The following is a 24,510-nucleotide window of genomic DNA, read 5'->3' as shown; positions in this document are numbered from 1 at the left end:
ACATTTTGGATTAGAGAGGTCAAGGGACGTTGAATCACCTGTGATATGACATGTAAAAATAGATGTGCTTGAACTGAAGGCATGAACCATATATCACAGAAACATTTTCCCACCAGTTTGGATAAAAATACCTTCTACAACAGTGTTGCCTAATTTGCTGAACTGTTGTTGAAGCTTTGGCGTCATAGAACCTGCATACCCTCAGCGCCCGTTCCGAACCAGGCGACAGGATGTCCGAATATAGATCAGAAATATTGACACCCTTCTCCTGCAACAGCAAGATATTTCACGGTATATTCTTCCCTCGCTCATATCCAGTGTTTGCACTGGTGTTTGTGGGCTTTCTATGCTCTCATCACACCCCTTTGGAGACGAGGAACAGAAGAAAATCAAGAGAGAATATCAGATGAGGGAGGGATGAGGTGATACATCATTTGTTCTCTTCAAGGAACGGCCTCCGGTTGCCTCAGCTGCATACTAAAACTAGAGTGGCTTGTTAAATAACAGGAAAAGCTAGAGAATCACAAGGGTGGACGTGCATAAAACAAGAAAGTGAAAAATACACTGACAAAAAAGAAGCTGCTGCTAAGAAATGAAAACTGAAAACCAAAGCTCAACATGTCAAAGGGTTGTGTTTTTTTTTTTTCGTGGCCCCTCTGAACAGACTCTTTCTTTTTTGTTTTCTGGCTTCATGAGACACAGAGATGGTTTGGTATCTGGTGACGGAGCTGAGTCAGGATCATTTGTAATTGCAGTAGGAGTCTGTCGTTTCATATCCTCGACTCTCAGGTTCCCGTCGTTAACACAAGACGCTGACTGCTCCCTCTTTTCGCTGCTGAAGCATTCCCATCTCCGTTGCTCATCACTAAAATGTCAATCATTACCTGATTTGCGATGGAGAGGAGGATCACTTTAAGCAGTGCTCACTCCACATTGAAGCCCTTACATGTTCTGCTTTATTTCCTGTTCTCAAGCAATCAATCTCTCTTTTTATGCTTAATGATGCTCCTACAAGCTTTAATCCACCTGTATCATTTTCCACCAGCTCAAAGGTGCTGCTCTTTATCCTGCTGCTTTTTTTATCAATTAATTGATCTTTCTTTGTGCGATATAACAAGGCGGAACATATTCATTAAAACAATCATAGCCTTGACTATTTACATAAATTACATTTTTCACAACAGAAAGGAGAAAAGAAGCCCTCATTGTCCATTTTCTTCATTATCAGTTAATAAATCTGACGATTGATCTTTCCATTCACACTGATGCAACATCCTCTCAGTTTTATTACAGCACCTATTCAAGGTGGTAAGGTTGCTCCTCTCCATTAATCTGCTGGTTTATATTGCTCTGTATTTATAATTCTTCTGTAGATTACAATAACACTTCCTCATCCTGTTCATGTTCACCATGTGACAGCCAGTGGTTTCTCTGTGTTTGTCCAGGTGAGGGGGGTAGGATGATGGACTATAACCCAGATGCTTCAGACCGCAGGGCCACCCTCCCAGGCTCCTATGACCCTGTTGTGGAGCGAGAGCTCCGGGCCCTGGGCTCACGTCCACCTGGGCCCCATTTGGACCCCACAAACCCAACCAGGCAAGCTCCCAGCGGGGTTGCCACTGAGGGGGCCCCCCCTGTCCGTCACCTGGGTGTGGAACCACTGATCCGGGCATCTCACGCTAACCTGGCCCGACCCGTTCAGGGGTCAGAGGAAAGTGTTTCTGTAGGTAGCGACTACTATGGGAGCATGTTCAGCCTCTACAGAGGGAGAACATTTTCGATGCCATTATAGCACATGGCTCTTTATTTCATGGAGGAAAAACTGGCCACAGACCCCAATTTTCAAGAAACTGATGCTTAAGCCAAGACATCTTATTCTCCATAGACCCAACTTGCAAAAATTGTATTTGTAACATGTTATCATTTTTTTCATACAATATTGTTAACTTCCCATTTTTATTTTGATGCCACACTTTCCTTTGACTCTGTTTCTGTTGCTGTGAGTGTGGTTTTGACTTCAGTCTAATTATTACAAGTATGTTTCTCATAGCTATTAGAGATAACACAAGGGGACACTCTGCTAATATGTATTATTCAGCACTTCTGAAAACTGTGACCACACGTTTTGCCCACTGCATGTTTTCTAGAGCAGCCCCTCACTTTTTGGATTAAGCCCATATCGTTAATAATTTTGCTGTGGCATGCATGGGTTGCTGGCTTTGATCCAAACTAATATTAGCATGAATGTGCTCACAAATTAATCGCCACTGGTTCTTTTTTAGGCATGATGTACCTGAAGTTTTTTCTGTCATTTTGTAAGAGTTCATGTTGTAAATTAATTATATTTCTACAACACACAGCACGGTTTCCAGCTGCTGTCTTAGACTTCACCACAGTTAGATTAAATTCTTAAGAAGTTCGAAGAAATGTTACATGTGGGTACTTTTATTTCTTCTTTATTTTCCTCCACCATTTCATTCTACACTGTTAAATGTGTCCTAAAACAGAGACACTAATAGCACAGAAAAAACTGGAACTCACTGGTTTATATGGAAATATATTAAGACAAAGTGGACCCTCATTTGCTTTTTTATCACTCTTCCAAAGCCTCTGGCAACACCACTAGAGCTCTAATGTGACACCTCCATTTCCCCTCAATCCTCGCCCGTCTAGGAGTCAAACTGATGATGAATCCCGGGGGCTTGTATCCCGTGTCCCCCTGCCCTCTCCTCAGCCTCCCACTATAAACAAAAACAACATCAGTGCCCCAAACCAAGTCCAGGATGAAACCAAACCATCAGATGAGGCATCTGGTGTTAAAAGTGTTGTCATAACACCCAAACTAGCTCGTGCAGGTCCCAAGATCTTTGACAAGGTCAGAGCTTTTGAGGAGCGAAGGGCGAGCGTGGATCTGCCAGGATTTGGACAGGCAGCATCCTTTGATTCAGATGAGAGTGGAAAGAGGGCGGGAGGGCAGGATGCCGCAAAGAAGCGGTCAGCGTTCAAGCAGCGGGCCTCTTCTTTGGAGGACAAGACAAGCTACTCGCAGAGGGTCCAGAGCTACCAAAGCAAGTTCACGGAAGAGCTCCAGAGGATCAAGAAGCTGGTGGGGAAACCAAGCTTGAAGAAGGCGTACTCCACTGAGCAGCTGCCTCAGAAAGAGAGGCTGGTGACACGGAAGTTAGAGCCCATTCCTCCCCAAGTGGTTAAAAAGTTGGAGGCAAGGGAGCGAGCCCTGGAGGGAAGAAAAGCTGGGGAGGGGGGAGGGATGCAAGGCACAGGCCCAGCGGATCGAAGCTGTGAGAAGGATAAGATGACACAACCAGACTCACTGGGGAAACCAGTGGATGGCTCATCTCAAGGAAGCACAGGGAAAATCTCTGTTACTATGGAGACTGCACCAGTTCACCAGTTACCAGGGCAACCATTGCCAACAGCCACAAGGACAAGACTTAGCAGGTTTGGAGGAAATACTCTTTACTCATGTTGGATGTAATTGGTTACGCTCCAATTGGACTTTTGAAAACACTATTTGAAATATAGTGGTCATCGTTAATGCATTTGTTTCTTGTCTTTGGACACAGGGACACTTTCCAAAGCTCTCTGGCAGCTGACAAAAACATTCTTGTCTCCAAGTCACCACAACGCTCATCCCCTTGCAGAGACTTGGGGACAGATGCAAAGAGGGAGATAGACATCAATGCCGATTACAGATCACCCAGCCCGACTGGGAAAAGAGTGTCCCCAGTAACAGTGAGGGAGCAAGGTTCCCAGTATCCATCCAAGCCTCCTCGGCTTACCCCGTCACCTACCCCATCCATCAGCCCACTCCTGAAAAGGAGGAAGGCGGAGGTGGGGTTGACATCTCCTGCTTTGAAAGTGACCATTCCCACTATCCTGTTGGAGGATGAGCCCATGGAGACAGAGGGCGTTACAGAGAAAAACCAGACCAGGAGGAAAGAGGGGAGGAGTCTCAAAAGCAAGAAAGGTCAATCTGGTCATCCTCGGACCCCAGAGGAAGGTTAGAGATGCTTTGTGGTTGTTACTGGTAAGATAATGAGTTTTCACTGACCATGCAGGAGCCACTGCAGCCAGATGTTGTAAAAATGAGCATTTTAAATGCTTTATTTTATTTGTCCCAACCTAATTGTCACCTACCCATGAGGCTGCAAGGTAAGGCTAAGCACCGCAGTGGGAAACATGTTTATTTCACTTTTTTTTCTGTGAGCTTCAAACATATTCATTTAAACTCAAAAACCTAAAAAAGAGACTCTGCCATGACTCATTTATGAATCCAGGTACTTTCACTTAAACCTGACTCTCTCTTTTTCAAGGGGACTCATCTGACGACTCCTACATGTCTGCTGATGAGGAGGCCACCGAGGGCCCAAGGTTTGAGAGGCCTCTTGAGGACGCCATGACGCTCAGCGGCTCAAAGGTCACGCTAAAATGCATCATCACCGGCAGCCCGGCCCCCACTGGTACAGCATTGATTATATGACACACAGTGGCATGTTTTACAGGAAATTACTGGCTGCTTTTAACATTTGTTTCCAACCAGTCGGGTTTATTTCAGCTGTTATTAATGGAACGTTGGTGTAAATAGATAAACAACACATAAATTAAAGAAAAATACAGGAGTGAAAATACCCTAAACTTGTTTAATGAATAGTTAACTGCATGCTCTTTGCACAAATTTTGTCTTTCTCATCGTTGGTTTATAATGGCAGTGAAACGTACCTTCCTGCAGCGGAAAACATGAATACATGTGAAAACCCATCATCCCTCACGATAAAATCTTGAGTATTTTCCAGTGAATATCCTCTTCATTGCGTAGCTTCGTCAGATGGATGGTGTTATATTTGTTTTTTTTTTCCTGTGGGAGGATCTACTGGGTGTGAATGCTGCTGCTTCTGCCTTTTCAGTGACATGGAGGAAGAATAATGTGAAGATTTGCAGCGATGCCTTCCATGTGGTTAAGGCTGAGGGCGAGAAGCACAGTCTGGTGATCAAGCAGACGAGGCCGAACAACGCGGGGTCGTACTGCGTCACAGCTGTCAACACTGCGGGCAGAGCATCCTGCAGAGCCGTGGTCTCAATCCAATCAGGTGAGAGAAGAGGCCTGAGATGGAAGGAAGTGATTTGCGTGGAGATTGAGTGTTGCAGCGTTGCATTTACAAATGAAGATATCCAGGCACATGTGTTTGAAATACAAGAACATGTTGAATCATTCCTCCTCCGCTTGACATTCTGTCGTAATGACTACAAAGGCCTGCTGGAGCTCAGCATCCCGCCGTTGCAGCGATAGTTGCCATGGCAACCCATTAATTCTTAAAAGCAGTGCACGTCTCTTGGTGCAGATTGAAAAATGTAGACTTACCCCATTCCCCCAAGTCTTAGAATCAGGTGTATTCCAAGTAAAGGTTAATGTTATAAATTTGTGATGGATGTGTGTTCATATTTGAGAGTGTGCGCTGTTGATTCATGAGTGCAACCAGCACTTCCTCTGCTTTGTCAACAAATGTACTCTGAAGTAGCAGCAGCAGCAGCAGCAGCAGTACGGGGCCTGTGTTGCCATATTAGGCCAGTGGTTCTACCTTGCAGGGGTATTTTTAGCCGACCTCTTGTTCTCTCTGGTAATTGCACTCAGCTTTATGTCCCTGTGTAAGATTACTGCAATCACGTTTTTTTTTCTCTTTTCTTTAATCTCACGCTAGAGGGTTTGGAGAAGTTGTAAAAATGTTGCGGGAAATTATGTGAGTCGTTTAAGCTGGGAACAGAGTAGAGTTCAGGCTGCCAGAATAGAGATAGCTTACTGCTTATTTATAGGCTACACAGAACGTCGACATCCATACGGTGAAGTCACCAACTCTAGTTTCCTGTACAAACATCCCAGATCCACCGTATCATCCTTGGTTAAGTCTGTTGACAGGAAATGAAAATGTACATTATTCCACCTCAGATTTTACACATGGTGGTAAAGGGAAGCATGAGAGAGAGCAGGATGAGGCTGAAAAGAAATGTTAGCTGGCTTGGACTGTGCAGCAGTTGTGTAAGAGTTGGCAGGTTTACATAAATACTCTGGGGAGTATTTATCCCCTGGTGCAGAGACGCTGCTCGGAGATGTGACTCTAGGTAGGTCGTTTTATTGTTTTTTTTCTGTCTTGTGACAAAAACGGAAAGCCTGCCTACTTAATTTAGCGGAAATGATCAAATATTATTGTTATAACTCAGTTTTATTTGGTTGATTCTCTTTGCGCTGTAGCTCCTGAGCTTTGACATTTCTATCATTCCCCTCCGCTGTTGTTTCCCATCAAAGGGGGACAGGCATCAGCTTAGTTCAGTATCCGACATTGTGTGATGCCACAGCGTTATCTACTTACGCCAGATGTCTGCATCTCACGAGGAAGCCCAGGCAAAAAGAAAATGACCAAGGCAGATTCAGAAACCGTGGCGGCATTTTAGATTTCTCTATCCTGCATTGAATAAAGTAGCTGCCAGGAGTCCAGACACTGTGTCTGCTCTGGAACTCCATGGGAATACGCAAGTGATTGGGTCAGGGATTAAGGGATTAATTCATTATCTGCTCAGATACGGTCACTTCAGTGAGGTCCTTATGCTCCATGCTCTGTGGATGTACTCGGCCCACTCTTAACTCCGCACTTTATGTTGCCAACTGCTCATCTTGGCAAATGCGTCCATCTCCAGAAAAGCAAGCAAAGACTGTAAACATCAGAGCTCTGACAGATTGTTCCCATCCAAAGGTTTAACAAGCCACCATGATGCAGCGGTAACCATATTTCAAAGAGATTTGCTCTTAATTACTGAAAATAATTGAGTGTGCAAATGAGAGTTGACTTTTTCATGAACCCAAGCAAAAGTTAATTTGTTGGAGAGTGCTGAGCTTGAAATATTTTTATGTTCAGTATCTCATGTTCTTCCAGAGCCGACCCACATGCAATGTGGGAGGCCAGTCTGCTCCCTGGATGTTGGAACTCCCACTCAGTCAGATGAGGAGTATCTGAGTCCTCAGGAGGAGGTGATGGAGCTCGGAGATGCTCCTCTTCTGACAAAAAGTGTCCGCTTTAAAGAGCCTCCCTTTTTTCAGGTACGAGAATCCACTTCAGATTGATACTTCCCAACATGTTCTTCATCAGTTGCAGGTTTGATAAATGAAGGACATGCCTTTTTTTACGACTCATATTTTGAAAATATCTGTCAAAATGTAACCGAAGGAGCAGTTCCAGTATAAGCCAGACGTCACTGGTCCTTAACATGACCGTGCTACATTAGCTTTGGAACGAACCGTCAGATGTCCTTGCCATCCCTCAATTCATGCTGATTGCCTTACCAAAAATTGCTGAATTTGCTTTGGACATCCAACAAACCTTAAAAAACTGAATTATTTATTGTGTTCTGGTGCTTAAAAGGTGGTACCATGTGACCAGGTGGTAACTGAGGGCCAAGATGTCGTCATCTCAGTGAAAGTCAGAGGGCAGCCCAAACCTCTGGTCTGCTGGTAAGATACTTCTCCTGACAGCTTTATTAGAGGATAATATCATAGATGCCATTACCTCAGATACCCACGGCCTCTAACGCTGGCTGTCACACACACACACCGCCTCCTTAATTAAGCACCTGAGTATAAACGACCCTGACAGCTCCTTCATCTTGACCCAGGTTGAAGGACAAAGTCGCGGTGAAGACGGCGGGGCGCTTCTCTGTGCAAGAGACGGAGGATGGCACCAGTGAAATGAGAATCATCTCAGCACAGAGGTCAGATGCCGGGCTCTTTGTCTGCAAGATCATCAACGAGTACGGAGCGGAGCAGGAGCGATGCAGAGTGGAGGTCAAAGGTGAGTGATGACAAATTGAATGTGTCCAGTTTAATCACATCGTCTTGTTTTATTGCTACTGCCTTGTGTTCTCATCAGCAGCTGCAGCACAAACAGCACTGAAGATCATCAGCGAGGTTAAAGATGTTGCGTTGAGGGCCGGCGAGTCAGCCATGTTCGAATGTTACATCACAGGTCCTCCAGATGTGGATGTGGACTGGCTGTCCAATGGGAAGCTGATCCAGCCAGCGCTGCTCAACTGCAAGATGCAGTTTGATGGCAAGAGGTTGCAATTACTGTCTTTTTAACACTGCAGGCGTTGTGTCATTGCCAAAGTAGGAAGAATTAGATTGGAAACAAATCTCCTAAACTCTGAGTCGAATCTTGAACTGTCATTTTATGTCCTGCAAAGATGAAAGTTGGGTCATTTGTAAAGGGAAATTTCCTCTGTTTTCAGGTGTCGTCTCCTGCTAAATTCAGTACACGAGGATGACAGTGGCACATACACCTGCAAGCTGAGTACTGCTAAAGGTGCGTTTCGAGTCATGTGTCTGATTAGATGAATAAAGTTATGGTAGGGGGTAGGGAAGGGAAGATAAACTGATACGCATCGATACACGCACAAGCACAGGCAAGATGCCATTGCATCGGTAGAACAGCTGTGAATGGATGCAATTTTTTGGAAAGAAAAAAAAAAATCAAGATGCATCGGCCATTAAAAGTGCCCATCGGTGAAATTCTAAACTTTGGTGATTGGGTTGTTGTTTTTTTGCATTCATTTGTGCATGTAACAGACCAAGTCAGATGTTATTTAATACATTCATGGGGCGCACTTTACAAAACAAACACGGCAGAAGCAGAGAGGATAGACTCGCTCTGCAGCCACAAGTCCAGACTGTTGCAGTATTATGGATTTTCCAAAAAAACAAGGAGAACTTTTCAAGTCACAGGCAATTTGTAACACGTGCCGTGCTGCTCTACGGTACACAGGGAGCACAACGAACCTCAATCCTCACCTGAAGCGACCACAGTGTGACCGTGGATGCTTCCAACAGTAACAGCAACTCAGCTCCCCTGCCGGGGGGGTCTGATACTTCAGTGTCCAAGAATTGTGAGCGCCGTGTTGAAAGCTTTTTCCATGCTCCGCTGGGTAACAGCTCAGTTTGTGCAAAGGCAGTAAATGATGCCATAGCCTTCTTTATTCAAAGGGATATTCAACTTAACAGTGTTCCTGAGAATGAAGGCTGTATACACCTTCTCAATGTCTTGGAACCACGGTAGTAAATACCAAATAGGAAATTCTCCCAGAAGCAAATCCCTGCCCTGTATGGCTCTGTGGCACAGGGCCAGTGAAAAGGACAGTTGGTCAGTGGTCTTAATTTTATTTGATTAATAAATATTCAAACTCATTGAATTGTCCAGTGCACTGTGGTTGAGTTGTGAATCATACAGTATCACACCAAATCCCACTTTGTTGAATCGGATTTTGTTTAATCACAGTGCATTGTGATTAAGTTGTGAATTGAATCGTGCCGTGCCGCACCGATAGTTGCTGCATATTTATCATGACTGCATTGGATTGTGAACAGTGTCGCGAGATGCGTATCGTATCGGCCTCATGCCAGACATGCCCAACCCCAGGAGTGGCTTACTAAATCAACTTAACTGAACATATTGGGATGTTTTTGTGATGCGAACAAAAAACGGAGGTCTAAATTGACTAGCGTGTCGTTTCATTTGCAGAGGAGCTGACCTCAAGTGCCAGCCTGCAGGTTACTCCGTCCAAAGAGCCTCTGTTTACTCGCAAACTGGACATCCTGGAGGTCATTGAGGGTCGCACAGCCCGGTTTGACTGTAAGGTCAGCGGATCACCTGCGCCACGAGTGACCTGGATGCATTTTGGTATGCAACTGTCTGATACATGGAGCATTCCCTTTAAGTATTCTCCAGAGGATGTGCATTGTATATTTGTTTCTGTCACGTCCTTTCAGAGACAAAACTGGAGGATGATGAGAATGTTCACATACTCAAAGAGGGCGGTCGTCACTCACTTGTCATCACCCACGTGAGCGGCGACACAGAAGGCTTCTACACAGCGATCGCTCAGAATGTCCACGGAGAGTCAGAGTGCACTGCTGAGCTGTACATGCAAGAGCACAGAGCTGCCATTTCTTCTCACATGTAAGGAACACAGAGGCATCTCTAGCCCCGCAAAGACTTCAGGGATGAAAAGATACTGCCATATCAAAGTCAGAGGAGCCATTTTAGTTTTCATTGGCAAAGAAAAATGCTTAAGGGGGAAGGAAATCCTTGGAAAACGAATGAGCTGGGAATTAATTTTTAAAGAAAGAAGTCAGTCTTTCAGTTTCCAGGCAACACAGACTCAAAGATGATGAACAGCCTTTTCTGAGATCTTGAAATGTGTTAGTTCAATTCCTTGTAAAAGTATTCTTATTATAAAGTGCCTGTCAGAATGATAATAATGATATTTCTGTGTAGAGCCCTTTTCAAAACCAACATTATAAATAATAAGACATGAGAAAAGCAGCATCAGAGCCTCGACACTAAAGTCTGTTTATCGTCTGCCTCCTTTGAGGTCCAAGCTGGAGAAGATGCCGTCCATCCCGGAGGAGCCTGAACAGCTGGAGAGTGAAGTGGAGAAGAGGACCATGCCGGATTTTGTCAAACCTCTGGCTGATGTGGAAGTGATTGAAGGCAAAGAGGCGGTGCTTAGATGCAAAGTGACAGGCCTTCCTTACCCGACAATTGCCTGGTATCACAACGGCAAACAAATAGAGAGCAGCGAGGAGCGCAAAATGACCCAAGGTAAGCAACACCTTGAAGACGACTGGAGCTTTGTTGGATTCAAATAAGAATAACCAGTGTTTTTCTTCCAGACAGGGACGTCCACCATCTGTTCATCCGAAGCACTTGTCACGCTCATGGCGGCGTCTACAAGGCCGTCATTGCCAACAAAGTGGGCAAAGCAGCCTGCTATGCACATTTATATGTTACAGGTAGGGACGGGGGAGTTGGTGATTGATGTCAGAGTTGACAACTTTCCCTTATAAGATGATTAATTTCTATTAATAAACAGATATCGTTCCTGACCCACCGGATGGGCCCCCTGTGATTGAGGCCATTACAGGAAAAACAATAAGCCTCAGCTGGAAGAGACCACAGAGACTTGATCCTTCATTGGGTACGTTCCTATTATACCCAGACTTGAAAGACTCAGTTAAAAGACTTCAATTTGCATAAAAACGCTTGCAGGGAAATGCTATTTATACCATGAACGATTCAGCACAAATTCAAAATTAATTCCTCCTCAGTGCTTTGTTGTCGTCCACATTAATTAGCTTGACACCGTGTGTGTCTGCAGACCCTGGTTCTCTGCTCTACGTGGTTCAGCAGCAGCCTCTGGGTTCCATCCAGTGGTGTGTCGTGGCGTCTAACCTGAGAGAGACCAACTACACCGTCGCTTCCCTGTCCAAGGGTGTCCGCTATGCTTTCCGAGTCCTGACGTCCACCGGCAAGACATTCAGCAAACCGTCCCCTTCCACTGACCTGGTCCAGCTCCTGGACAGAGGTATCAAGGTTGCACAAGACTTCTGGTCCCACAATTCACTTTGATGAATTTATCAACGATATGCTGCTAAAGTGTAAATCTTTGTAGGACCCTATTTGAGGAAAGCGCCTGTCATCGTTGACAAACCTGATATTGTGTACACGGTGGAGAACCAACCTGTGAGCATCACCATCACGCTGAACCATGTGCACGCTGTTGTCACCTGGAAAAGGTTTGTTGTTCCGTCTCCAGATCAGAACAAGTGTGTTACTGCAGCGTTCAGGACACCGGTCAGCCTCTGATTAAATATGGCAGCTCATGATTCTGTTCTGAAATGCAGTTGTAGGATTTTCAGAAATGGATTTGTACATTGAAATGCAACCTGTGATCATGCTCATCCCACCTACACAGCCACACGAGCACGAGTGGGATCTAGAGGATTAGGATTGACAACCACCACTGTGCAGAGCTTTGCACTAAATTTAGGTTTTTGACATTTAAGCACATCTTTTTTATGAAGAGGGTTTTGCTCTGTCTGGTTATTCAGTTTGATCTCTGACAAGCAAAATGAAAGTCTGTATTTTACCAGTAAATTGTATTTTTAGAAACTGTTCTGCATTATTTTAGTTTGTTAAATTGCCACGCGAACACTGCTAATATTTATTACTGCATTATGACATTACTCTGTTTCTCAGGAGGGGGGTGGTGTTGGTCAGCAGACCCGGTGTGTGTGAGATGAGCATGCCAGACGACGATCAACACTGCCTGAAGCTTCAGCGGGTCCGGAGTACAGAAATCGGCCAGTTGGTGGTGACGGCCAGCAACCAGTTTGGCAGCGACCTCTGCACGCTTCAGCTGGCCATAGCAGGTCAGTCCAGACAAATGATACCGTTACTGACCTCTGACTGTACAGGATGTTGGTGCCAGAGATGAGCACATTAGAATAACTAAATGTGTGAGTGTATTTCTTAAGTTCTTACTGCCCCCTTTAGTGCCTCCGAAGTTTGAAACCATCATGGAGGATGTGGATGTGCATGCTGGGGCAACGTCCCGTCTGGCTGTTGTGGTTGAAGGGAAGCCAGACCCAGACATTCTCTGGTATAAGGTATCGTGTTTGATGCAGCATTTTCCTTGTGTTGTGTCATGATTGGTGCAAATTCTTGCTGACAAATGATCTGAAACCAGATTGATTGATCTCCCGTAGGATGATGAGCTTCTCTCTGAGAGCAGCCACTTTACATTTGTTTACGATGACCCAGAATATTCTCTTGTGGTTCTCAACGCCTGCCCCGAACACTCCGGTGTGTACACCTGCACTGCCAAGAACCTGGCTGGCTCCAATTCCTGCAAGGCTGAACTGACGGTTCACACGGGTCTGCTCTGCTTCTAAAAATACACACACATATACACACACATTACTTTCCTGATACCAGTCTAAGCCTGTTCAATACTACAAGTCTGCTCCATATTGGCAGGACCACAAGTTGTTTTTTGCAACTATAGGATGAAACCATCTGTCACTGTGCTAGCATACATGTGCAGCCAGACACACACAAATAAAAATGCATGTTTTCGACAGAGCGGAAAGAAGAAACTGAGACAATGGAAGACGAGGGGACCATTCTGAGGAAGATGAGGCATTTAACAGATTACTATGACATCCACAAAGAGATTGGGAGGTGAGTGTGTGTGTGTGTGTGTGTGTGTGTGTGTGTGTGTGTGTGTGTGTGTGTGTGTGTGTGTGTGTGTGTGTGAGAGCGACACCTTGCATCGCTTCTCACATGGTGAGGGCATGTTGGTTAATAGCGGTTTGAGCGCTGAGAGTCAGGCTGTTGGAGGGAAGGGAGTCGCACCTGCTTAACCACAGCAGATGAGTCACCCAGCCGAGAGGAGCTCATACGTTAGCCTGCAGATGATTTGTTTCTGTCTGACTTGGAGGAAACATGCACTTACTGTGAATTGTGGTGCAGAAACAAAGCCAGAAATGGAGCTCACAAATCACGTTAACGTAACCCAACTGGTTTCCACAGATCCTTTCGCCTGCTACTCCCACGACCCATCGTCTTCTTTCTCATTAAAAATACTCAGATATTACTTAGTCAGAGCACCTGTTGTAAGTGATGTTTCTAGTTATTAGTTTAATGGTTCATCTCAAGAGGTTATTTCTGCGAACAGAATTCCCAGATACCACATCAACTGCAGTTTTTCATCATGATTGCAACTTTTGTGTCTGAGTTTCACATATTTGTTGTGTAAAGCCACCCTCAAGAACTTAACAACATTAACAGTCAATGAGAAGTTTTTTTGCTGCGTGTGCTTGGTGATGCAGGGGGGCGTACTCCTATGTGAAGAGGGCGACTCAGAAGAAAGGCAAGAGCGACTTTGCTGCCAAGTTCATTTCTGCCCGAGGGAAGAGGAAAGCCTTGGCCCTGAGAGAGATGGATGTGCTGTCTGACCTGGACAACGAGCGAATTCTCTATTTCCACGATGCTTTCGAGAAGAAGAATGTGGTGGTGCTCATAACAGAGCTGTATCCTTTGGGTGCAGTTCATTAAAAGGATCTGTTACACTTAAATATGTTGCTTTTTCATGTTCTTTCAAGGGCAAGCATCCCAAAGTCATGCACTTGCTTTCTGTTTCAATTTCACTGCTTCACTCTCAACCAAAAGTGCACTGAAATGCATCTGAACAACACTAAAGATCCAAGACATTAATTCTAATGTCTTCTGCAATCCCCTGGAGGCATGAATGAAGCCGAGCACAGCCTTTTCTCTCTGACTCATCGCCGATGAGTGGAATTAGCAGAAGATAGGGGTGTGGGAGTTTTGCTCATTTATAATTCATTTCTCATGCACCTACCACTTGGACTGTGCAGTCACAGCTCAGTGTTTCTCCTCAACTACTGTGTGAAGATGTCACGAGGAGTTGCTGGATAGAATGGCCAGAAAAACAACAGTCATGGAAGTGGAGGTTGGTTCTGTGCTGCCTACTGCACTGCGCTATCATTATGTAACATGACGATGAATTTCACTCCCTTGTGTTGCTTCGCAGATCCGTTGTAGTGTGCAGCAAGTTTTAGAGGGTCTTCGTTATCTTCACCAGAAAAACATCGCCCACCTCGACATAAAGGTGTGCACATAATTACAGGCTTAGATTTCACACTTTTACAGGTCCGTTGACATTCTTTTTCCTCTTGCAGCCAGAGAATATCTTAATGGCAAGTCCTGGCAGTGACCGGATCCGCATCTGTGACTTTGGAAATGCCGTGAAACTGCAGGAGTCTGAGGAGCAATACTGCAAATACGGCACACCCGAATATGTTGCACCGGAGATTGTTAACCAAACTCCTGTTTCCACAGCAACAGACATATGGTGAGCCACCTGTTCTCTGCTGTGGAGAAGAGATTCCACACTGCAGGCAGTTATTTACAACCAAATAAAATGTCAGCCTTTTCTGGGCTTTTAGCTCGTGTCTTTAATGTCGTAGCTAAAAGGAGCTTCTCTTTCCTCTGTCTTGCTCTCCCTCCTGCAGGCCGGTTGGTGTCATCACATACCTCTGGTACGTTGATGTTCTTATTGAACGTGTATCATTATTTCATCATCACTGATTCAATAATAATATGAGACATGTTGCTAACAGTCATCGTTTTTTGTTTTTTTTTCCAGTCTGACCGGTGTTTCTCCTTTTGCTGGTGAAAATGACAGAGCAACAGCTTTAAACATTCGGAATTACAACGTGGCATTTGAGGAAAGCATGTTTGCAGACATCTGCAAAGAAGCGAAGGGTTTTGTCGTCAAGCTTTTGGTGGTTGACAGACTGTAAGTGTCTTGATATGCACTCATGTACAAATAAAAACATGTTTTCCGCATTTTCCTCATGGATTTTTATTCTCTCCCAGGAGGCCCAGTGCTGTTGAGTGCCTTCGCCATCCTTGGTTTAAGGTAGGTATGATTAAAAATGTTAATAGAGTCTATGTTTAGACCCCTTCCAGGTAACAATGACCCACTTCTTTTTTATCTTCCAGTCCAAAACAAATAAGAGCATCAGCACGGCAATGCTGAAGCAAGTGTTGTCCAGACGGCGATGGCAGGTCGGTTGATGTGCACTTAGTAGGTAGAAATGGCGGACTGATGCAAATATAGAGGGATTCAGGGTATTTGTGGAAGTTGATGTCTTCAAAACATCAACTGAACGTTCAACAAGGTTTTACTTCAAATCAGTACTGTTTGTATTTGAAGGTACATTCATTAGTCAGTCTACTTAAATGAAAACAAGCACAGGAGCCCATGGACATTTTTTATATATTAATAGATGGATATAATGAGTTGTTACCAGTATTTTGTGTATTTTTATCCAGTTACTGTATTTCAAAGCCTGCTTGTGATGGGCGTCATCCCTGATTTTTTTCCTGCACTTGCTGTTTTCTCAGCGTTCCCTCATCAGCTATAAATCCAAGATGGTGATGCGGACCATCCCAGAACTCCTCAATGACTCATCCAGTCACGTCTCAATTGCTGTGGCGCGACATTTAAAGGAGGGCTCCCCACCGCCTTCCTCCTCCTCTGACTCGGATGCAGATGTAGATGAGCTTCCCTTCATTCCTATGCCACTCTCCATGGTTTTTTCCGGCTCCAGAGTCTCCCTTAATGAGATCCCAGGGGATGAAGACGTCACCGGATGGCCTCGTGCTGATGGAACAGGTGACAACATGGGAGCAACAGGTGCAAGAGAGGGGGCTTGTAAAAGAATGGGGGATGAAAAGGAGACCCCAGATGAGGAGAGAGAGGAAAAAACAAAAAGAGCTCCCCTTAAAAAAGGATCCAGTACAGAGGCCGATGAGTCACAGACAAAAGCAAGAAGGGCGACCATGAGGAGAGGCAGTTCTGCTGATTCAGCACTGCTTCTCCACATGGACTCAGAGGAGAGAAGTACCAGTGAGGGTAACGAAGCAAGTAGCAAGAGCCTGAAAAAGGCTGTTTCTATGGAATTACCCAATCGAAGCCCAAGCCCTGGGGTGACAAAGTTAAGTCAGGAGGATTATGCTTTGAAACTGGAGCTGATGAGACAACGGCTGCTGAGAGGAGGGAGCATGGACAAAAAGATGAGTGGACTGCGAGGGCCTTTGTTTGAAACGCTGGGCATGGAAGATGAGAGGCGGACAGGGTCTCTTGATCGGAATTTGAGGAAATCCAGAGCTGGTCCCTCAACACTCACAAGAGCAGCATCCTCAGAGAGTGCGGGAGAGGATACACCAAAGACCAAAGTTTTTCGGAAAAGCGCTTCCTTCACCCAGGGGGATTCTGAGCCCATGCCCCTGCACCGCAGATTTGGGGCTCCCTTAGAAATCCCATCGGTGAACAGTGGTAGTATAGAGGGGAAGAAGCTTCAGGAGGCTCCATCAATGTCTGCACTAACAGAACAAACATCAGTGGAGTCTTCCTCACCTACAGAGTGCGCCTCCTTTATACTCCCACCACCAGGAGGACTGGACCAACAGCAGAACAATGTGAAGGGACATGGTGGGAGAGCAATGAAAAGGACCAAAACCCAGTTAGAAAAGGCAGGTAAAGTAGAATCGGAGTATTCGTTGCCCTCAGTAATTACTCCTATTATTGTAATAGAAGAGGATGATGATGATGGAGAAGAGAGGAAAGAAAATCAGGAATTATATATTGATGAACAGGAAGGGATGGCAGACAAAGAAATAAAACAAAACAGTAAACCGTTGTCGGCGTATACAAGTACCACACAAGCCGTTGAGGTACCGTCTGGAAGATCAGACCTGTCCAAGCGAACCCAGCTCGCAGAGAATGCCTCCTTACCTGAACATCCAGCAGTGTTTGCCAAAGTGGCCACTGCCGACAGGTCTTCTGGTTCTGTTTCCACCTCATCAAACCCTGATCTTCCCGCTACCCCTCGCCAGCCAGTGCTCAGGACTGACATCAAAGATATAGATTCAGAGGAGATCTTTGAAGCCAGATTTAAGAAGCGGGAGTCGTCTTTGACCCGCGGCCTCCGAAAACTCACCAGAAACAAATCTGAAGAGAAATCGCCTGTGCTAAGCCGGAAGGTGATGGAGGGGGGCGAAGAGGTTTACAGACCAGGGCCAGGGGGTGCACCTCTTGAGATGGTATCCAAGGGACTGCAGGAGAAATCCAAATCTGTTCAAGACCTGAGGGAAGTAGAAAAGGAAACAGGCTTCGGCCTTATTGGGAGGTTCTCCTTGCGGGCCAAGAGATCCACATCTGTTGATAAAAAGGAGGAGAAGCCAAAGGAGGAAGCTGCTGTGAGCAAGAGAGTTTCTTGGGCTGTTGGTCGCAGTAAATCCCTGGACACAAAGGAGTTGGAGGAGAAAGAGCAAAGAAAAGCCGAAGAGTCATCCGTCTCTGCTATGAGGCGCAAGTTTGAGTCTAAAGTGGCAGGAATATCTGCAAAAATAAGGACCCACTCAGAGGAGAGGAAAGATAAAGACACTGGGGGAAGCCAGAAGGATCTGATACAGAAGGATTCAAAGAAGGTCATGGACTCCCCCGTCCTTGTGATGAGACAGAAGTTTGAGAACAAAGTGGCAGGCATATCCACAAAAATCCGCAGTCAGTCTGAGGAGAGAAAAGGGGAGGCAGAGGAAAAGAGGACACCCCTGTTTACTCGCCATCGTCATTCCCAATCAGAGGGGCGTGGACTAAAAGGAATGGGCATCCCTGAGAACCAGCTAGCAAAACAAACCGGCGCTGGAGCTTCTAAAGAATCGGTGGAATCCACTTCTAGTATTCATTCCGAAAAAGCGTCCGAGAATGACCGGCGGTCACGCTGGGACAGATGGGGTTTGACAAGGAGCAAGAAAGACAAAACTCCTTCCCAGACAGATCTCCCTTCATCCGTCCCCAAAGAGGAGGTGACGTCAAACTCTCAGAAGTTTACACGTTCAGCTTCTGACTTCCCTCCCGTGTTCCACATCAAACTGAAAGACCACATCCTTCTGGAGGGAGAGTCTGTCACTCTGAGCTGCCTCCCAGCTGGCAGCCCACATCCAGACATCTCGTGGATGAAAGGTGTCTCATTTAATTAGCTTACCTGAACAACTCCAACATGCTCTGACTTCTTCAAGATTAACACTTTTCTTTGAACGTATTACAGATAGAAAACCCCTGGAGGTAGATGACAGGATCAGCCTGGTCTCCCATCCAGATGGCCGGCAGCTTCTTAGCGTCATCAAGTCCAGCCAGAAGGACGGTGGAGTTTACGAATGTGTAGCGTCCAACCCCATCGCTACCATCACCACCTCCTGCACTCTGTCCATAGCTTGTGAGTTGCTTGATCACCCCGTCGTCCTACCAGAGGAAGCGCTGCTCCTTCCCCTTTCGCACGCAGACTAATTATCTTCATGATGGGATTTTTGAATTTTGCATAAATGGAATTTAATGGGAGTGTGAATGGTATGAACATTAATACAATTGAAATTAATATTAATGCCAAGATGATTCATTGTACAGAAGATGAATGGATCTCTGCATTTTCCTCACATTCATCTCTGGGTAAATGAGGTTTTCCTGCACAATAAGAGATCAGCACACGATGAGAAAACTGCCTGGACGCCGTCCGCAAACGATATTTGTGAGGCTGGAGCAGAGAATTTATTTCTCTCTTGTCGGGTACATGCCATCGCATTTGAACTTCATTTCTTTTGACTCGGAGCATTTGTCTTAGGTGTATTACTTATCTCTGCCACTGATGCTATTTGTCTCTTCTTGATCATTTATCAGCGGCGTGAAAACACCTCAGACAGCTTATTTGGCCTGGAGCAATGTCTCTATTGTTCACGGTGCTGCACCAGCTCATTGGGAAATTGGAGAACGGCGCTATTTGTTTCCCGTAACGACAAAACTCACACCACGATCTGTGTTTCTTTTGTACCTCGGGCTTGAGGAAATTGTAAATGCGCAGGCATGGGAAACGTAATTAATGGCAAGAAAACCACATGCAGGCTCTCAGATTTATGGGGCCGTGGGAGTGTATCCCCTTCTTTTTTGAACTTATCCACAAAAAAAAAAAAAGCAAATTGATAACACTCCTGTGCTCATTTTTCTCAGCTTTATTCAGTTTTCGTTCCTTCGCCTGATGAAGGTCAATACTTGACCCAAACACTGACAACTGAACAAAGCAGGGAAAAGTGAGTGCAGGAATGTTAATCATGCTTTTGGGAAATGTCGTTACCATTCCAGAAGTATTTCATTGTGTGTAGCATTTTGGCAGTTTTTGACATTTAACTTTGGGGGAAAAAACTGGAACAGAAGAGATGTATTTCTTGCACGCACGCACTGGTTTCACTTGCATGTGTGCAGCGCCTTCAAATAAAGCTGCAAAAGGAAATATATTTCGTTGAACTCAGGGTTGGCCCACTCAGCCTGAATTCAGCAGAATCAATCACATTGTCCTGGACCTTGAGAAGCTTCATTGCTAAATCTTTTAATGCCTCCTGCTTTTTCAGCACCCCTCATTTTTTCTTTTTCACTTTTTCCACCACTGCCGAAGATGTTCCAAAACGTCCTGGGACCCCTGAAGTCCCTCAGACCTATAACAACACAGCCCTGGTGCTCTGGAAGCCGGTCGACACCAAGTCTCCATGCAGCTACTCGCTTGAAAGAAAGACAGAGGGTGAGTGAATCCTGGAAATGTGTGAAAGATTAGCTCGGCGGGTAGATTATTTGATGTGGTACAGGCACAAAAATGAATCTGAAAAGATGCTAGCAGGGAGCAGCGTTCATAGCCAATGTTTGGATGTATATGTGAAGAACGCTACAATCCACCGACACCTGTTAGAACAGAGGAGCTCATGAGTCAGTGGGTGAGGGAATTGCGGCGCTGCTGTTGCTGCTGCCGGGTCGTTACACAGGATGAATCATCACAAACCAGCAGAAGCAGCCGATTCCTCCATAGTCGTTTAATCTCCTTCAGCAGGAGAAGGAGATTGTAATTCTAAACTTCCCTGACAGACAGTGAAGCTGCTGTATTAAACATGACGTGCTGTCAATCACGTGTGACAATACTGCCATCTGGTGGTCAGTGTGGGAACTAACAAGTCATTCAAAGACTTATAAAGAGATCAATTAAGAATAATCATTTTCCTCTTCAAGATTTGATTCCTAGCTTTTAACAGCAGCTGCATAGAACATCCTAAAAGCACAGGAAGACTATGACGTTCTTTCCAACTTGTTCTGCAGGAGATTTAAACTGGCTGACGGTGGTGACTGGAGTGGCCGACTGCTATTACAACGTGACAGACCTGCCACCAGGTGGCACCTTCAGGTTCCGGGTCTGCTGTGTCAACAAGGCGGGACAGGGCCCGTACAGCAGCTGCTCCGCTACCGTCAGCCTGGACTCCAGCGGTAAGCGATACACTGTCAACGAAACATGCATGAGCTTCTGATTGGCTCAGAATTGCTCATGATGAGCTTTTTTCCTGGAACGACTCTTCAGCCTGTAACCTCCAAATATAACTGGAACCCAATTCCAAGAGTGTGTTTTCCTGTTTTCATTCATAGACAGAAGAAAATATAAGAGGAAGTCCAGTGGTGTCGATGGTGAACAACAGTGTAAAAATGTACCTGTCATCAGTTTGAGGTCATTATGTTTTTGCATGATTGTTGGTTTTTCCCACAGCTGGAGAGGCTCCGCCCGCTGTCGCTGTGGTAAAAACAGTCCCAGCACCACCTGAAGCAGTGGTTCCCTCCTCAGTCAACATCCCTCCTCTCAGACCTGTCCTAAACAACACCTCCAGGATATCTGCCCCCGCCATCGCCTCTCCAAAAGAATCGTTTATGTCACCATCATCTTCGGTGCCTTCCAAGCCTCCAGCAGAGGAGGCTCAAAAAATAAAACTTCCCTCTTCACCTGTCAAAGCAGTGCCACCTCTTGTCCCCCCAAAGCCCCAGAGTCTAATAAACGTGGTGTCTCCTATGACCCAGACCCCAAGCACTCTCGTAACTCCTCCTCCAACTCCCACCAAGCCCGTTGTGGCCTCGGTGCCCACGTACGTCGCCACCACAGACCGTGTGGCACCGACTCCTGTCACCTTCTCCCCTCAAGTGCTCCAGACGTCCAGCCTGAGCCCTATCGCTGATGGGGTCAACACCCCCACCAGAGGCACTCCATCTGGACGCACCACCCCCTCCACTGCGCTACGTCAGGGGGTTCCACAGAAACCCTACACCTTCCTGGATGAGAAATCCAGGTGAGCTGTGGTGATGGGTGCTTTTCTCGCAAAGTTTCCGGCTGACTTCTTTAGCTAATCAGTGTGGGAGGATTTTAGTCATCAGATACGCTGATGATGGTCCTGAAAACCTGCCATTACCTCACATTTAGGAGCCTTCAGGGCCTGATCCACTTTAAAAGAGTGAATTAATCTGTTTAATGGGGTGTTTTACTGCCAGCGGACCTGAATGTGACCGAAAATATTTACTCACTCCCCAAACCACTGAGCTCTACTTCTTAATGTCTTTAGAGGAATGATCTGATCTGATTTGTTGCCAGGGGTCGATTCGGAGTCGTCCGTGAGTGTCGTGAGAACGCCACGGGCAAAATCTACATGGCTAAGATCATTCCCTACAGCCAGGAGAGCAAGAAGGACATCCTGAAGGAGTATGAGATCCTGAAATCACTTCATAATGAAAAGGTCATGGGCCTGCACGAAGCCTACGTCACACCACGCTACCTGGTGCTGGTGGCCGAGTACTGCACCGGCAAAGAGCTGCTGTACAGCCTCATAGACAGGTAGAGCCCACACGCTCTCCTCCATAGGAGAAGGAAGAACCGTGCTAGTAATGGTTTATTTTTGCTCTCAAAAGGTTCCGGTACTCTGAAGACGACGTGGTGGGTTACTTGGTCCAGATCCTTCAGGGTGTCGAGTACCTCCACAGCCGCCGCGTCCTTCACCTGGACCTCAAGCCGGACAACATCATGGTGACCAACCTCAATGCCATCAAGATCGTGGACTTTGGGAACGCTCAGAGCTTCAACCCTCTCAGCCTAAAAAACCAGGAGCCGGGCGGAGGGACGCTGGAGTACATGGGTGAGGAACGGCAACCCTGGACCGGCTTTCTTAAGGATCTCAAGCAAGCCGTGGCTAAAACGACAGGTTGACTGTTCTTGTCTTTATTTTCTGACTGAAGCTCCTGAGATGGTGAGAGGTGAAGTGGTGGGTCCTCCTGCAGATATCTGGACTGTTGGAGTAGTGACCTTCATCATGTGAGTTCTGTCTGGCTCCCCAATCATGTTTCTGAGTTTCTGATGAAGGTTTCATTTGAGAAAAGGCATCTAAGACTGTGTTACTGTTCATGAAAAGGCTAAGTGGCCGGCTTCCCTTCGAAGATAAAGATGCTCGATGTGTTAAGTCCAAGATCCTGATGGCAAAGTTTGAGCCGACAAAACTGTATCCAAACGTGTCCCAAAGTGCCTCCGCCTTTGTCAGGAAGATGCTGAGCAGTTACCCCTGGTGAGCTCGACACTGCCGGAAATCTTCTACTTCCGGTCACATTTCCTTTCCTCTCTTTTCTTGTTAAATCTCTGTGCAGGGAAACATTTTGAAGTCGTAACATTTGGCTGAGAACTAAACTAGATATTTTTAGATGATAAAATACAGGACGTAAGGGAATAATCCATGTTTTATCATTTAAAACAGGTGTGGTTCTAGAGTCAAATGTACCTGAACTGTGTGTCTCTCTCTCTCTCTCTCTCTCTCTCTCTCTCTCTACCTCCCTCCCTCCCTCCAGGGCGCGTCCGAGCACTCGAGACTGCTTCTCGCAGGCCTGGCTGCAGGACTCGTACCTGATGAAGCTGAGGAGACAGACTCTCACCTTCACCACCAGCCGACTCAAAGAGCTTGTGGTGGAGCAACAGTGCCGTCGCACAGAGAACGCCACCAAGCACAAGGTGCTGCTGCGCACCTACCAGAGCTCGCCGCAGTCCCCGGCGTCTGGGACGGCGCCACATGCTCCCTCCCCCAAGTGACATAAACGGGGACAATTTCAGTCGCAAATGCAGAAGGAGACAAAGGTTTGTAGCGATGGATCCAAAGCTGGCCGGTCTGACGACGGCAGCCGGGAGCTCAGATGTCCACAGACTCCACACGCGTCCGTGTGGTATCAACGGGAAATAAGAAGGAGGTCGACCACCGTGGCATGTTGATGAAGTAATAAAGGGTGAATCCACCCAACCGACACAGGATGATCTTTGATTGTTAGTTTTTGATTGATTGCACAATTTCTCACGTTTTCATTGTGAATTTTTAAAGTTGCACATAAATGTTTGCTTTCGATAATCAACTCTGCATGTTCGGCCTGGGACATCGCTTCTGTTTTATATCACCCGTATGAATGTACCATATGATTTAAGCTGCTAATTTATTTTACTACTTTGCATTTTAAATCTCAAAACCAAAAATATCTTCTTTTCTTGAAATTGTTTACTTTTTTCCATGTTAATTTATTCGCATGTGTGTGTGCGTGCAAGCGACTTTTAATTCACCTTCTGAATTCGTAAAGCAGGGGAAATTTTTTTTTAATTAAAAAAAAAAAAAGCGGCGTGTCTTTGTGATTGGTGTTAAGATTCCCAAAGTTTTAGGGTGAGCTAGGAATATGTGGTACAGTGTATCGTCTGTGGTTAAATCTGTTTTAACGCAGTGAGTCGTGTACATTTTACTCTGAAAAGTCCTACACTGGTTAAATCGCTGTGGTTGCTCAGTAGTAAGGTTACCCAGTCAGTGCCTCAATCAGATTCATATCCCAAATATTCGTCTGGTAGATTTGTCTCCACTGGTTCACATTTGAGGAATTCTTGGCAAGCATTTGACCACAATATTTGCATATATATATGAAAATATATATATAAATATAGATTCTTACACACATTCAGTCCTCGTGACAGTAGGAAGTCTCGTGTATTGCTCTATGGCAGTGTTCCTTTTTGTATGGATGGTTGGAGATTTGTAAATGTACCAATTTGCGGTGTTTATATGTGGAAAATCATGTTTTTATGAGATAGTATGTAATAAACTATTGATACATTTGGGAAAATTCATTCTTTTTTGTGTGTGGGCGCGCGCGTGTGTA

At 45.6% G+C, this 24,510-nt stretch overlaps 2 protein-coding genes across 4 annotated transcripts in view; both read left to right on the top strand.

The window, feature by feature from the left end:
- The window catches only part of LOC147272750 (striated muscle-specific serine/threonine-protein kinase-like), a 37,466-nt gene extending 34,693 nt beyond the window's left edge, over nt 1-2,773 (top strand). For all 3 annotated transcript variants that reach the window (XM_086200792.1, XM_086200777.1, XM_086200785.1), the window contains one exon: nt 1,446-2,773. In XM_086200792.1, the coding sequence (XP_086056918.1) occupies nt 1,446-1,792 (347 nt within the window). In that variant the 3' untranslated portion in view covers nt 1,793-2,773. The remainder of the gene's footprint in view (nt 1-1,445) is intronic.
- On the top strand, nt 2,427-24,465 carry LOC147272749 (striated muscle preferentially expressed protein kinase-like). The gene is made up of 39 exons (XM_086202818.1): nt 2,427-2,435; nt 2,627-3,459; nt 3,585-4,021; nt 4,335-4,481; nt 4,926-5,108; nt 6,945-7,108; nt 7,431-7,519; nt 7,681-7,856; nt 7,935-8,121; nt 8,293-8,366; nt 9,579-9,737; nt 9,827-10,016; nt 10,432-10,661; nt 10,733-10,852; nt 10,933-11,037; nt 11,218-11,424; nt 11,512-11,635; nt 12,099-12,271; nt 12,396-12,508; nt 12,608-12,776; nt 12,983-13,082; nt 13,733-13,933; nt 14,316-14,373; nt 14,455-14,532; nt 14,603-14,775; nt 14,936-14,962; nt 15,070-15,222; nt 15,303-15,345; nt 15,429-15,494; nt 15,834-18,456; nt 18,542-18,709; nt 19,937-20,059; nt 20,626-20,790; nt 21,065-21,635; nt 21,935-22,174; nt 22,249-22,472; nt 22,573-22,648; nt 22,746-22,895; nt 23,173-24,465. Exons 1-39 carry the CDS (start codon nt 2,427-2,429, stop codon nt 23,408-23,410), a joined length of 9,366 nt encoding a protein of 3,121 aa, XP_086058944.1. The 3' UTR covers nt 23,411-24,465.
- Nucleotides 24,466-24,510: the final 45 nt, after the last annotated feature.

This window comes from Aulostomus chinensis, chromosome 1 (genome assembly GCF_037954235.1).
Source record: "Aulostomus chinensis isolate RoL2024-O1b breed Wild chromosome 1, RoL_Achi_v1.0, whole genome shotgun sequence".
Classification (NCBI taxonomy): domain Eukaryota; kingdom Metazoa; phylum Chordata; class Actinopteri; order Syngnathiformes; family Aulostomidae; genus Aulostomus; species Aulostomus chinensis.
The sequence above is the reverse complement of the archived record's forward strand: the minus strand, read 5'-3'. Positions and strand labels throughout refer to the sequence as shown.

Coding starts and splice junctions, on each gene's coding strand:
- LOC147272749 (XM_086202818.1), top strand. Junction 8,122..8,292: donor ATGCAGTTTGATGGCAAGAG/GTTGCAATTACT, acceptor CTCTGTTTTCAG/GTGTCGTCTCCTGCTAAATT. Junction 8,367..9,578: donor CAAGCTGAGTACTGCTAAAG/GTGCGTTTCGAG, acceptor TTTCATTTGCAG/AGGAGCTGACCTCAAGTGCC.